The sequence below is a fragment of the Chrysemys picta genome, chromosome 2, assembly GCF_011386835.1.
Source record: "Chrysemys picta bellii isolate R12L10 chromosome 2, ASM1138683v2, whole genome shotgun sequence".
Taxonomy (NCBI): domain Eukaryota; kingdom Metazoa; phylum Chordata; order Testudines; family Emydidae; genus Chrysemys; species Chrysemys picta.
The window spans coordinates 85,161,165-85,176,699 of NC_088792.1; the positions used below are offsets into that span (position 1 = coordinate 85,161,165).

General features: G+C 46.8%; 1 protein-coding gene and 1 long non-coding RNA gene across 2 annotated transcripts in view; both read left to right on the forward strand.

The window, feature by feature from the left end:
* Positions 1-15,535, forward strand: part of LOC101931985 (uncharacterized) — a 158,817-nt gene that overhangs the window by 65,071 nt on the left and 78,211 nt on the right. The window lies entirely within an intron of this gene.
* Positions 3,054-6,349, forward strand: LOC135981387 (uncharacterized). Its single transcript, XM_065583652.1, has 2 exons — positions 3,054-4,785; positions 5,780-6,349. Exons 1-2 carry the CDS (start codon positions 4,209-4,211, stop codon positions 6,253-6,255), a joined length of 1,053 nt encoding a protein of 350 aa, XP_065439724.1. The 5' UTR covers positions 3,054-4,208; the 3' UTR covers positions 6,256-6,349.

A 15,535-nucleotide genomic window follows, 5' to 3' on the forward strand; every position in this document is an offset into this window, starting at 1 on the left:
GAGTCAGATTAGATGCAAGATTGGAGAAAACCAATGGTGTGCCGGAGCTGATCTTTCCAGGGTAAAAAATTCAAATTAATTAATTAATTGTACATTCCGGATAAAGCTGTCTGAGGGTAAAGCTACCTTTTATTGAACACAGTAAGGGATTCAAAAGCAATGGGTTGCCATTTCCATAAAATCTCACAAACACCCTTTCCTTAGGAGACAATTCTCACATGTATCCAGTGTTGTCATAGCCACGTCAGGTCCCAGGATATTAGGAAGACAAGGTGGGGGAGGTAATGCCTTTTATTGGTGAGAGAGAGTGGCTTCAAGGCTTGTCTCTCTCACCAGCAGAAGTTGGTCCAATAAAAGATAGTTCTCACAAGAACATTCAAACACTTTGGCTCTCAAGGACAGTCTCACAGAGGAAAGGCCCTGAGAATGGAATTGTCACCATCTGCTGTGCCATGCTTTTGAGACCCAAGACCTATAGAGCAATTTAACTCATGTATTTGTTTTTTACCACCTTTGCTAATTATTGAAGACCGCTGGATTTACATGACGGTATGCTCTGTTCCTGATTAAATTTTTCCTGCTGATCCTGCAGGTCTGTCATACGTAGTCACCCACAAGTTGCTGCTGACCTGCCTTAGAGGTCTTGTGGGGATAAATGGAAGTGCACTGAGACGGCAACAGTCCTTCCTTTCAGACCAAACCCAGACAGTTTGATAAGCATCTGCACTTCAGCCACCTGAGCTCTAAGCTGCTGGGGTCCCACAGAGCTCTGTCCTTTTCCTCTTCTTAGTCATCATTCATTTAAAATGACTAGGACAGAATGTCACATGCCAGGGTCTCAGATGCGAGCAGTACACAGGTAATGCACAGCTGTGCATTTCCTTTTTATTAGGTGCAGAAATAACCACCTCCCAGCTATCCCAGTGTCTGTGTGAAAGCAGAACATGTGTGAAGAACAGCTGACTGAATCCCAGAAGTAAAGAGGCAATGCCAATGGGAAAAGTTATCACCGCTGGTTGCTGAGGAGTCAAATCACGGATCATCAATAGGGCACACCATTTGGGGGTCTCTCTGAACTCCTTGCTGATCTTAAAGGCCAAAATAGCAACAGCCACTAGAAATGTTATCATCCACTTGCAGCTAGACAGGAGACTGCATCCTGTTCTGATAGACATGGTGTGAGTCACACTTTCACAACTGCCTGACTCAACTATTGGAATGTCCTGCTTCTGGGAATGAATATGCAAGCTATGGGGGGAAACTCCATCTGTTCCAGAATGCCACTAAACAACAATTATAGGCAAGAGCACAGGACCATTAGAAATACCACTAAGTACCACCACTCTCTACTGCAGTGGTTCCCAAAACTGTGGTCTCTGGACTGCCAGTGGTCCACGGAGACTTTGCTATTTGTCCACCAAAGTTAGCTGGTCACACATTGCTGGGTCTCCTTGTTTAAAAAGTTCAGGAATCCCTGCTCTTTACTGGATGGAATGTCAAACCTTCTCAAAAACAACAAGGAGTCTGGTGGCACCTTAAAGACTAACAGATTTATTTGGGCATAAGCTTTCGTGGGTAAAAACCTCACTTCTTCAGATGCATCTGAAGTGAAGTGAGGTTTTTACCCACAAAAGCTTATGCCCAAATAAATCTGTTAGTCTTTAAGGTGCCACCAGACTCCTTGTTGTTTTGGTAGATACAGACTAACATGGCTACCCCCGATACTTGAAACCTTCTCAAGTGTTTGAGCTTGTTGTACTCTAGCAACTAGCCTATGAAGAGGATAAAAGACTGAATACTAGCAGAATTAATGGGGATTCTCCTTTGCTGCAAAAAGTTGATATATTTCTGGAGCAGAAGTTCTCTTTCTCCATTGATAATCAGGAAATCCATGGGGCCACTGAATAATTAAAATGGGCCAAAAGATATTGACATTGGCATATCACCTTTCAGAAGATTTCCATAAGCTTACTTCAGTGAATCACAGCTCATTTATAGTATTTGTTTTATAAGCAATCAATACACCACCGAGGCACGTGGGACACTGCAAATGACATAAATCCACCCACACTGCTGCTGCCATCAAAATACAAGTTCCTTATTACTGTTTCACACAAACAGTGTTTGCAAAGCCTTCCTCGAGTCATTGAATCCTCAGTCCAGTATTGTAGTAGACCAGATAATAAGAGCTCCATAAATGGGTCAAAGAAAATCCTCTTATACAAGCATTGAGCATACTAGCTCCAGTCTGCTATTTCCTCCCCTCCTCCATTATGTGTAGTTAAGAAAATGCTTCATCTGATAAAACTGGAAAAGGTCAGAGTATTTGGTTTAGCATTTTATTGGAAGAATAAGCAGCTCTACTTGCTAGAGTGCCAGAGAGACTGATCCAGTGGTCTGCACATAGGACCTGAAGCAATAAATTCCTGAGGTGTAATCCCTGCACTGACAATTACTCTTTCTCTGACCTTGGGCAAATTGCTTAACCTTTCTGCTCATTTCCCCAATTGTGAAATGGGGAACGCGGCTTTGCCGGGATGCTGTAGAGTTAATTATTCAATATCTGTGATTAGGAATGTTCTTTTATTGTGGGCAACTGGTGGACCTGCTTGCTCCTTAGAGTGTCAAGCTGCATGACAAGTCACTTATTGTGTGTTTATCTGTGTCTAATGCAGCTGACCTGTGCTGGTTTTAAATGTTAAAATTCTGGTGGAGAAACCCCAGACCAGGGGTCGGCAGCCTTTCAGAAGTGGTGTGCCGAGTCTTCATTTAATCACTCTAATTTAAGGTTTTGCGTGCCAGTAATACGTTTTAACGTTTTTAGAAGGTCTCTTTCTAGAAGTCTATAATATAGAACTAATCTATTGTTGTATGTAAAGTAAATAAGGATTTTAAAATGTTTAAGAAGCTTCATTTAAAATTAAATTAAAATGCAGAGCTCCCCGGACCGGTGGCCAGGACCCGGGCAGCATGAGTGCCACTGAAAATCAGCTCGCGTGCCGACTTCGGCATGCGTGCCATAGGTTGCCTACCCCTGCCCCAGACAATAGTCTTCATTTAATCTCCATTGCAGGTTACACAGCATGTTAGGGACAGGAACTGGAAATCTGTCCCTTTACTTACTTTCTGATAGAAGAAAACTTAAGAAGTACAGGAGACTACCAGAGGTGAAAGTAAGTTGGTACGGTAAGCTTCCTCAGGCTGGCAATTTAAAGGCCTGGAGCTCCCTGCTGGCGGCTGGAGCCCAGAGCCCTTTAAATCACTGCTGTAGCCCTGCGGTAGTGGCGGCAGGATTCTGGTGGTGATTTAAAGGGCCCGGGGCTCCCTTTAAATCGCCTCTGAGCCCCAAGGCTCCCAGACACCTCTGCAGCTGGTAGCTCCGGGGGTGATTTAAAGGCCCGGGGACTCCCAGCCACAGCCGGAGCCCAACTTCTTCTGGCTGAGGCCCCGCCTCTTCCGGATGAGGCCACGCCCCTGCCCAGGACTCCGGCATACCGGTAAGTCCTTTAACTTACCCCTGGAGACTACTGACTAAGTGAATAAACCTAATGTATTGCATTAGAGGAACAATGGTTTTGATCTTACAAGGCTCATTTTTATTGCTATTCCTGCTGCAATCTTGTGCCCAATCCAGGAAACATTGAGCATGTAGGCTGGAGCAGCAGATACAGACATTCCTGATCCTGCTCCCATCCAGGGCTAAACTGTAGCTTAGACTGTGTACCCTCACAAGGGAGCAAAGGGCAACAAGAACTCTCCTTACATCTCTGAGCATCTACGCAGTAAAAAAACCTCAGTGGCAGCGAGTCTTAGGCCTGGTCTACACTAGGCGTTTATGTCGAAGTTAGCGCCGTTACATCGAATTAACCCTGCACCCGTCCACACTGCGATGCTATTTAGTTCGACATAGAGGTCTCTTTAATTCGACTTCTGTACTCCTCCCCGACGAGGGGAGTAGCGCCAAATTCGACATGGCCATGTCGAATTAGGCTAGGTGTGGATGGAAATCGACGCTAATAGCTCCGGGAGCTATCCCACAGTGCACCACTCTGTTGACGCTCTGGACAGCAGTGCGAGCTCGTATGCTCTGACCAGCCACACAGGAAAAGCCCCGGGAAAATTTGAATTGGAATTCCTTTTCCTGTCTGGCCAGTTTGAATCTCATTTCCTGTCTGGACATCGTGGCGAGCACAGCAGCACTGGCAACGATGCAGAGCTCTCCAGCAGTGATGGCCGTGCAGTCTGTGAATAGAAAGAGGGCCCCAGCATGGACTGATCGGGAAGTCTTGGATCTCATCGCTGTGTGGGGCGATGAGTCCGTGCTTTCCGAGCTGCGATCCAAAAGACGGAATGCAAAGATCTACGACAAGATCTCTAAAGACATGGCAGAGAGAGGATACAGCCGGGATGCAACGCAGTGCCGCGTGAAAATCAAGGAGCTGAGACAAGGCTACCAGAAGACCAAAGAGGCAAACGGACGCTCCGGATCCCATCCCCAGACATCCCGTTTCTATGAGGCACTGCATTCCATCCTCGGTGCGGCCGCCACCACTACCCCACCAGTGACCGTGGACTCTGAGGATGGGGTAGTGTCCACGGCCGGTTCCTCGGACATGTTAGGGGACGTGGAAGATGAGGAAGGAGATGAGGAGGGCGAGGCAGTCGGCAGCGCTCACAACGCTGATTTCCCCGACAGCCAGGATCTCTTCATCACCCTTACAGAGATCCCCTACGAAGCGTCCCCAGCCGTTACCCCGGACACAGAATCTGGTGAAGGATCAGCCAGTAAGTGTTGTAAACATCTAAACATTTATTTTTAACAAAACAGGAATATTAACAATTTAAAGAATGGGTTGTTCATGATTAGTGTGCCCTATGCGCTTAACGGTTTAGTCATGGGCAGTGCAAGTTTTGAAAAAAAATCTAGCAATGTCCGGTTTTCAGTGATTGTCCTGCACAAGCCGCTCTACTGTTTATTCCCTGCTACTGCAGCTACAGTAAAATGCGGTCTATATGTCCGGGGATAGAGCAGTAGTCCTCCTGGGATATCTCCACGAAGCTCTCCTGGAGGTAACTTGAAAGCCGTTCCATGAGGTTCCTGGGGAGAGCGGCCTTATTGGGTCCTCCGAAGTACGAGACGTTGCCGCGCCACGAGACTATCACGTACTCGGGAATCATTGCTCTGCATAGCAGGGCGGCATACGGCCCTGGTCTTTGGAGGCTTTCCCGGAGCATTCTCTGTCTGTCGCTCTCAGAGATCCTCATCAGGGTGATGTCGCCCATGGTGACCTGCTTTTAATTAGGTAGGGGAATGTTAGTGTTGGGACTGCTTTCCCGTTCCTTGACAGAACTGTAACCGCTGGTTTTTAGCCACGCGGTGGAGGCGGGAGAGGGGCAGCCGAAAGGGATCGTTCCCGGGGACAGCCGCGAGGGGGTGGGACAGGGGCAGAGTTCCCGCTTGCCGGATTGCTGGCTGCAGGAACTGACATAGCTTTAAATGTGAAATGAGGCCAGTGGTAATCTAAAAGTTTTAAACTGCCACAAGTGTACGGCTTACCATGTCTGCCTGCAACAGAAATTCCGTTGTGCTGCCCCGCTTCTCAAATGTGCTGTGCAAGACCCCAGGCACTGAATGCGAAGGCCGAAAATTCGACCTTGTGCTGAGTGCGCATGTGATAGGTGCTGTGCATGGTCTTGTTCACAGAGAAAGACTATGTTCTTTGTTCACAACTACATTTTTCTTTCTGATGAATTCACTCCCTTTTTCCCATTTCCACAGCCCCATCTGTGACTGTCTCACAACCTAGCCTGGAATCACACTCCCAGAGGCTAGCGCGGATTAGGCGTAGGAAGAGGAGGACACGGGAGGACATGTTCTCTGAGCTTATGGCCTGTTCCCAAGCCCAGGCAGCACAGCAGACCCAGTGGCGGGAGAACTTGACCCGAATGCACCAAGCCAACATGGATCGGGAGGAGAGGTGGCGGCAGGAAGACCAGCAGGCGACTCAAACGCTGCTTGGACTACTGAGGGAGCAAACGGACACGCTCCGGCGCCTTGTGGATGTTCTGCAGGAACGGAGGCAGGAGGACAGAGCCCCGCTGCAGTCCATCTATAACCGCCCTCCCCTGCCACCAAGTCCCATACCCACCTCACCCAAAGTGCAAAGAAGGAGAGGCGGCAGAGTCCCTGCTAACTCTCACTCCACCCCTGCAGAGAGCTCTAGTAGCAGAAGGCTCTCATTTCCCAAAATTTGAACAGTTCTTTCCTTCCCGCCTGACACAAGCCCCCGTCCAAGTTTCACCTCCCAATGCCATGTGTAGTTGATAATAAAAAATATGTTTCTGTAAACTACTGTTTCAATCATGTTCTTTTGGAGGAGGATGGGAAAGGGGGTTGGTAATTGGACAGGACAGTCACCTTTGGCAGGGTACATAGTCGGGGGCAGGCACAGCAGCAGGGCACATACACAGTGCAGTGATGCAGTGACTAGTTACCCTGGTTAGTCTGGGAGGTTGTTTTCATGTTATGTGGTGGGGGGTGGGTTGCTCTGTGACTTTGTGGCAGGGGAGGGCAGTTACAGATCTTAAGCGGCGGTCCTTAGGCAGGATCACAGAGCCACACAGCAGGGGATCTGTAACCGTCCTCCCCCTGCCACAAAGTCACATAGACCCCCCCATACACACAGTCCCGATCAGGAGGGGTGACAGGCTCCGTTGAAACAACCATCCCACTGCAGCGGAGCCTGTCAATCCTTGAGTTTAGAAGCTGCATTCGCGTCACTACACTACACCCGCTCCGCACCACAGTCTGCGTCCCAGTTTTAAAAAAATTCCCGCGAAAACAGTATTAAAGAAAACGGTGTGCTTTAACAAAAAGTTGAACTATTTTTATTTCGCAACGTGTGTTGGAAGGGGGGTGAAGGGGGTATGTAACTGGATAGGATAGTCAACATTACCTGGGTAAAGAAACGGGGGCAGGTTTAGCTTCTCAGTACACAAACTTTAAAGTCACAGGTTACCCTGCTCACTGAGGAACTTTGCTTTCAAAGCCTCCCGGATGCACAGCGCGTCCCGCTGGTCTCTTCTAATCGCCCGGCTGTCTGGCTGTGAGTAATCAGCAGCCAGGCTATTTTCCTCAACCTCCCACCCCGCCATAAAGGTCTCCCCCTTGCTCTCACAGAGATTGTGGAGCACACAGCAAGCTGCTATAACAATGGGGATATTGGTTTCGCTGAGATCACAGCGAGTCAGTAAGCTTCTCCATCTCCCCTTGAGACGGCCAAAAGCACATTCCACCACCATTCTGCACTTGCTCAGCCGGTAGTTGAAGAGTTCTTTTTCAGTGTCCAGGGCGCCAGTATAGGGCTTCATGAGCCAGGGCATTAGCGGGTAGGCTGGATCCCCGAGGATGACTATAGGCATCTCCACATCCCCAACAGTTATTTTGTGGTCCGGGAAGTAAATACCTTGTTGCAGCCGTCTAAACAGACCAGAGTTCCTGAAAACACGAGCGTCATGAACCTTGCCCGGCCATCCCACGTAGATGTTGGTAAAACGTCCCCTGTGGTCCACCAGTGCTTGCAGCACCATGGAAAAGTAGCCCTTTCGGTTAATGTACTGGGTGGCCTGGTGGTCCGGTGCCAGGATAGGGATGTGAGTTCCATCTATGGCCCCACCGCAGTTTGGGAATCCCATCGCTGCGAAGCCATCTATGATCGCCTCCACGTTTCCCAGGGTCACTACCTTTGGCAGCAGTACATCAACGATTGCCTTGGCTACTTGCATCACAACAACCCCCACGGTAGATTTGCCCACCCCAAACTGGTTCGCGACTGACCGGTAGCTGTCTGGCGTTGCAAGCTTCCAGAGGGCTATGGCCACTCGCTTCTGTACACTCAGTGCAGCTCGCAACCGGGTGTCACTGCGCTTCAGGGCAGGGGACAGCAACTCACAAAGTTCAAGGAAAGTTCCCTTCCGCATGCGAAAGTTTCGCAGCCACTGGGATTCATCCCAGACCTGCAGCACTATGCGGTCCCACCACTCAGTGCTTGTTTCCCGTGCCCAGAATCGCCGTTCCACGGCATCAACATGACCCATTGCCACCGTGATGTCCTCGGCGCTGGGTCCCCTGCTTTCTGACAGGTCCGTGCTACTCTCAGACTTCAGGACATCACCGCGGTGCCGTAGCCGCCTTGCCTGACTTTTCTGCATCTGCCTCAGGGAAACCTGTATGATAAGCTGCGAGGCGTTGAGAGCGGCCACAACTGCAGCGATGGTCGCAGCGTGCTCCATGCTCGCAGTGCTGTGGCGTCCGCGCTGTCAATGACTGGAAAAGTGCGCGAAATGATTTCCCGCCGGCGCTTTCAGGGAGGGAGGGCAGGAGTGATGGACGGATGACGACAGTTACCCAAAAGCACCCTCGACACATTTTGTTACCCAGAAGGCATTGCCGGCTACACCCAGAATTCCAATGGGCAGAGGGGACTGCGGGAACTGTGGGATAGCTGACCACAGTGCACCGCTTCGAATGTCGACGCTTTCACCATTAGTGTGGACGCACAAAGTCGAATTACTGTCCTTAGTGTGGACACACACGTTCGAATTTGCAATATCGATTACAAAAATTCGATGCAAGTAAAATCGAACTACTCTCGTAGTGTAGACAAGGCCTTAGAGCCCAGGTCAACTGACTCAGGCTCATGGAGCTTGTGCTGTGGGGCTAAAAAATATTAGTAGAGATGTTTGGGCTCTGGCTGGAGTCCAGGCTCTGAGACCCTCCCTGCTCCAGGTTTCAAACCCTGGGCTCCAGCCCGAGCCAGAACAGCTATGTGGCTACTTTTAGTCCCAGAGTGTGAGCCCTGCGAGCCTATGCCAGTTGACCCAGGCTTTGAGACTTGCTGCTGTGGGTCTTTTTTTGCTGTGTAGACATACCAGTAGGCTACCTGAACCTTGGGTCTAGACATGTAGCAGTAATTAGGCAGTGCATGCAGGGCCAGCTCCAGGCACCAGCCCACCAAGCATGTGCTTGGGGCAGTGCCTGGAAGGGGGCGGCGCGGCGGGGCCCCAGCCGGGCTTGCCGCCCTCCTCCCGGTGCTCCGGCCGGTCGGGAGAGCGGACAAACATTTGCCTAGGGCGGCAAAAAAGCCAGAGCCGGCCCTGAGTGCATGCTCACTCCTCACCTAGAGCAGATGGGTAGGAGTTGCAGGAAATGGCCGGAACCTTAGCTTCACCTGCCCTGTGATCGGTGAAGCTGAGCCAGTTCTGAGGGAACGTTATCATCTATTTTACTGCTCCCTTCGCTGCTGAACTGCCTCCAGGAGGAAGCAGAAAGGAATTACGTCACAGAGGGTGTTTCTGAGGCACTGCCCTTCCCACAGCTTCTAGTGGGGCAGTGCAGCGTACATGCTTCTTATTCAGGACGGTGCTCAAAGTCAACACCTAGATCAATCTCAAAACTTTGTGGTGCAGAATTAGGCCCCTAGAAATTGTTGCACTTTTAAAATAAAAGGGCTCTGGCTGTTTCATGTGCCTCCTCACTTATGCAATAATGTTCCTTCCCGGGCCATTAATTATGCTTTCATATTTTGCATGCTATCTCCCTTGTCATAATAAATTAAGTGTGAAAAAAATTTCAACAGGAAAATTACTCAAATGGTCTCACAGCCTCTGTCATAGGCTCAGCTCCCTGGAGCCAGCAGCGGCTTTAGTTGCTTTTAAAGTCAACGGGAGCTGCAAGTCCTCAGCGCTTCTGGGAAGTGCTCAGCATCTTGCAGAATCAAACCCATGTGTTATAAGAATAACCTCTTGAGATTTTTTGGCATTTCCCTCTCTGGCGCAGGCCAAAACCTGGAAGAACAAAGGAGTAGGAAACTGAAGGAAAGAGTTCTGTGAGTTCTGTTTTGACTCTCCAAAGGGTTCACTCTGAGTTTTCAGAGACTACCCAGCTTAGTTTTTATCTTATTCAAAATGGGTTTGTCCACTCTTAAAGATAGCATGAACTGAATGCACGAAGCAGTGTGGTGCAAAGTGACCTGAAGATATGATGCTATTAGGGCCCTTCCAAATTCATAGCCATGAAAAATGCATCACGGACCATGAAATCTGTTCCCCTTCCCCTTCCCCCCCCCCCCCCCGTGAAATCTGGTCTTTTGTACTGTACCCTATACAGATTTCATGGGGGAGGAGACCAGTGTTTCTCAAACTGGGGGTTGTGACCCAAAAGGGAGTTGCGGGGGCGCGTCACAAGGTTATTTTAGGGGGGGTCGTGGTATTGCCATCCTTACTTTTGCGCTGCCTTCAGAACTGGCTGACCAGAGAGCGGTGGCTGTTGTAGTAAGGGTGGCAATACCATACCATGCCATCCTTACTGCTGTGCTGCTGCTGGCAGCAGCTCTGCCTTCTGGGCTGAGCTCCAGGCCAGCAACCGCTGCTCTCTGGCCACCCACCTCTGAATGCAGCACCGCTGCCTGCAGCAGTGCAGAAGTAAGGGTAGAAGTACCGAAACCCTCCCTACAATAACCTTGCGACCCTCTCACAACTCCCTTTTTGGGTCAGGACCCCTACAATTACAACACTATGAAATTGACCAAAATGGACTGTGAATTTGGTAGGGCCCTATATAGTATTAACTATAACTCCATATTGAGTAGCACATAGAAAAATAGAAATATAGAGCAGCAAGGGGGCCTTAAAGATCCCTTCATTACTGGAGTTCACATGTGCCTATTATAGTACCTATGGCAGGAGCATTTAAAACCCCTGCAAGGATGAAAAATAGCAAAAGGCAGACAGGGTGCTTGCACAGAATTTCCTGGTCTTGCTAGCACCTGAACTAAAGCTGCATCACCACTCACTAGACATTAATTAAGAAGTGGCTCCTTTACTGGTTAGCAAATGACCATGTTCCTACTGAGCTCTGCAGAACTCAGGATGCATCTTGCATCCCTAAATTGTGCTGTTCTGAAGAGCTGGATGTCGGACTGCTTATAGCAAGATCGTGCTAACAGAGGCTGGGGCAGGGAGGCAGATGTTGGAATGGGTAAGTCAGAAAAATGTCTAGTAGTATGCTTAAAGCTCTGTGCAAATATAGGCAGTGTGTGTCATTTGGAAAAAAATGAGAACAAGAGCTTGTTTCCTTCACAGATTTAGGGGCTTATATCTCAGGTTTCAGAAGAAAATGATGTCTTAGACTGGTGAATTTAGATATTGTAGAACATCTCCCCATATATGGCATGCTGGATTACCCCATTGCAAATGCACTGCAGGCTTCTCTGTTCTGATGGGACCTAGAAGAACATTACTTGTTTTGAAATTCTTCTTAGGATTCTGTTGAGTATTCAGCAGCTCTTCTCTGCCATCTCATCTTCATCCACAACCTCATCACAAAGGTCAGCTGATCTGATTGTTCCTTGGGACCTCCCATACCCAGGAAACTCAGCCCAAATCAAAAGACTAGATTCAGCCTTTGTTGGAAATTGGCACAACTCTGCTGAAGTCATCCAAGCTTAAACCAGGGCTGAATTTGAGTATTCAACTGCTTAGGGTAACTGATAATGCATTGTCCAAAGAACTGTTACCAGATCTATCAGTTTTGCAAAATAACTTTACCCACCAGCGAATGCATTGCACAGAGGGAAAGAAAGGCAAGAAGAACTGAAGATTGCAAGGAAGATGCAAACATCTAATCATCTCACATCTGTGTTACTGCTAGTACTTTAGTAAGCCTGTAGGAGACAATACAGGCAAATATTTAAAATATAAATAAATAGGAATGAGCAAAATTGATCTTCCATTCAGATCACTGACAAAACTCCCGTTGACTTCAGTGGAAGTAGGATTGAGTCTCAAAATAAGGGCGGACCTCCACCATCACCCAAACTTGAACCAAAAGTTTTCTGTTTTGAAACAGTTTAGTTAACTTTTTCCTTAGTTACTTTTCCATGATCACCTGCCAGGCTCTGCATTTTTCAGCCAAGACTGGAAACAGAAGTGCTGCAGAACTGTACAAAGAGAAAGATCTTCTCCTAGGATTTCTAACCTAAGCAGAATTAGGAAGTACTGGAAATCTTGCAAGAAACCTTGTTCTTGCAAGTTTTCCAGCCCAGTTTTGCAGACTCAAGGCATTTAGATAGCTCAAATAAAATCTGGATAACCATCCAAACTTTTGGGTTTGCCCATCACTAAAAATAACACAGACTGGAGGGTGCTGACTTGAGCCAAGCCTCCAAACATTTTGAGGTTCACCCATCCCTGGCTGAAGTGATCATTATAATCTGGCAGGGAATGTCATCTGGATTCTAAATTGTGTTTAGTTATTTTAAATCAACTTCTCAGCTTGCCAAGGCCCTAGTGCAGGACAAAGGGAAGCTATGTTTCAGCCTAAATAGAAGTTCCAATTCCTGAGGAAGCATTTTCTATGTAAAGAATATAACACTACATTTATCTAGGGAAACTTATATGTAGCTAAGCAACAGTTAAGAGGTACAATCACTGCTGTAGAATCAAAATAAAAAAAAATTAAAAAAACCCTCACCAAACCCTGCCATAATTTTTAGTTACCTCCCACTCATGCCCACCCCCACCCCCAAGGAACATGTCAGAGTTCCCAACTGCTCTGCAGGGAGCTGTTAACAATTAGGAACACAATTACACTGTAAAAGCATGGTTGAAAATGTCACTTTAATATGCTCCATCTGGGTCAGTCCCACATGACATGACATGCCCCTGCTATGTATACAATGCCACGGGACTATATAATGCTTTATAAAACACATGGGGCCCGATCCAAAGTCCATTGAAGTCAATAGGATTTGAATCAGGCCCAAAGAGAGGTCCCTTTCCCAAGAAGCTTACAGTATAAATGATACAGTTATAGTACATATAACTAACTGCAAGGGTGGTAGCAGTCAGAGATGTAATGATCAGCAATGCTCGGCTTGGCAAAACATTAATTTAAAGTGAGATCTGAATGTGGCAAAAGGGGAGGTGCAGTGCACAGGAAATGGGAGGTTATTAGAAAAGGGGGGGGGAAACAAGAAAAAACAGAGAATACGAGATGGGAACAAAGAGTACACTGAATGGAGAAGACGGAGCAAAGTGTAATATCATGAGGGAATGTTGCATTTATTGTGTGATGCAGCACAGTGAATAAATTAAATACATGTCACCTGTCTTTAAGCAGGTGGAAGAGCAGATTCACAGACAGAGGTGGGTTGTCGGCAAATCTCTTACTATTTTTGTCCTCCATCTGCATGAGACAGTGATGGATTATCTACATCTAATAGGAATTTATGACCCATCCAGTGATATTTAAAGGACTCAATGGCGCATTTAATAACCAAACATTCTTCCTGATTAGTGCTCATTTGATCTCTTGAGAAAAAAGCTCCTCCTGACTCTCCTATAAAAATTGAATGTCCTTGTTCCCCTATGTGTAATGGTAGAGCACACTGCAACAGTACTGGCCTCAGAGGTGTCTGCGAAATGAATTCTGCCTGAGAATGTGCATACCGCACAATTTATGCCTTATAGCATGTCTTTTTTAGTTTTGTAGAATTCCAAAGTTTGACACTTTAAAGTCCTGCCGATTCATCCTTATTAGGGAATGATTTTTTCCTTATTGAGATTTATCAAAAGTCTTTGAGTACTAATACAATAGGGCAGGGGTAGGCAACCTATGGCACGCGTGAGCTGATTTTCAGTGGCACGGGTCCTGGCCACCGGTCCGGGGGGGTTCTGCATTTTAATTTCATTTTAAATGAAGCTTCTTAAACATTTAAAAAACCTTATTTACTGTACATACAACAATAGTTTAGTTATATATTATAGACTTAGAGAAAGAGACCTTCTAAAAATGTTAAAATGTATTACTGGCACGTGAAACTTTAATTAGAGTGAATAAATGAAGACTCGGCACACCACTTCTGAAAGGTTGCCAACTCCTGTAATAGGGCATACATTTGCAAAGGTGACCAGTGAATCCCATGCAAACTGCATTGTTTTTAGGCAGTGATACCAATATTTTAAGGCTACGGTAATAATGTATGGCAAAGGTTGCCCTTTTCCCCTTTATGGGTTGTATTTTAACAAATCTAATACTAAAATACACTGGCCCTCAGCAGAGCTGAAGTGAGGGGAGGAGGATGCTAAAGAACCATTTGTGGATCCTTGGTTCTAAACTGGACTTGGCCCCTATGTAGATTACTCTATGCCCATTGGCTATAATCCCCAAAAGGCCATCCAGCCACTTAGAATTGCCAGAGCACAGCAGTGGCAGAACATCCCCTATCCTGGTTGGGGACTCCCACCACATTAGGGGACTCCCCAGCTAGGGAGACCTGGTGGCTTTCAGCCCCACCAGAGCAGCATAAAGAAAATGGAAGAGAATCAGGCCCATTTTATTTTGAGGTGGCAGGAACAATCTGGCAACAGCTGTAGACTCTTAATTGATGAACGGCATTGGGCCACTTCCACATGTGTTTTCCTGGGTCTGTGACATGATATAAATTTGTCCTACAACTTTCAGGGCAAAGATTTCTGTGTAGGCGGTATATAGAGGTCTTGAATTATCCCAGAATGAAGCCTGTTATAGAGTGTGGAATGTGAAAACTACACACAACAGCGCCAAATATCACTTAACAATTGGACATGTCTGTGTATGTGGTCTTCGGACTCCCTTGCAGCGGCAGAAGGTCTCTTGGTGATCTAAGGCTCCAAGTTGGAGACTCTTGGAGATACCCAATGCATAAGAAGAATCCTTGTCTTATCAGAGGTAAAATTATTAGCCATTGGTCACTGCATGTCACATAGGTCAGAAGTGAATAGACCCAGTATCAAGACATCTAGGAGAGGAGTTGGTGACCACAGCAAAGGGACTGTTGGAAGTTGGTTATCTATTTTTGTTCTGTATTGTTTACAACTCCAGTAACTGGTGAAGACGACAGAGAATGAAGAGTGAATTTATTAAGATGTTTTGAAAGTGTAACATTTTGCTTTGAAAGCATAGTATAGCAGAAAACTCTAATGAACTATAACCAGTTATTATATTTCTGACTCGTGTTTGAAAAGGAAAATTACAGTATAAATCTATTGTCATGACAAACATAATGAGGATGAAACATAAAGCAAGGAGCCGTGTTCTTATTGTAGTCTCAGGGCGAAGACTTTATCATCTTCTAAGCTGCGCTGCTGTTCTTTTTGGGTGCTGTTAGAGTGTTAATGGGGCCGGTTCTGTGATTAGGTATTTTGGGCAGCCATTAATAATCTTGTGAAGGTTTCTCTCTCCCACTCTAAAAACCTTAGATCTCAGCCATCACTTTAAAAAAGGCCTTAGGGGGTATCTTAGTCATCTTATCCCACTGCAATCCTTAATTTATAAGTAAACATGAAATGACTGCAGCTGCATCACAATCTATATAATGCATCATTTTTAATTTACTCTTGTAGTAGCTGTGAAGGCAGAATTTGCATCAGGAAATAACAAGCTGATGAATGGTGGTAGTTTCTTTTCAGTTTAGTCCATGAAAACCATCCCAAC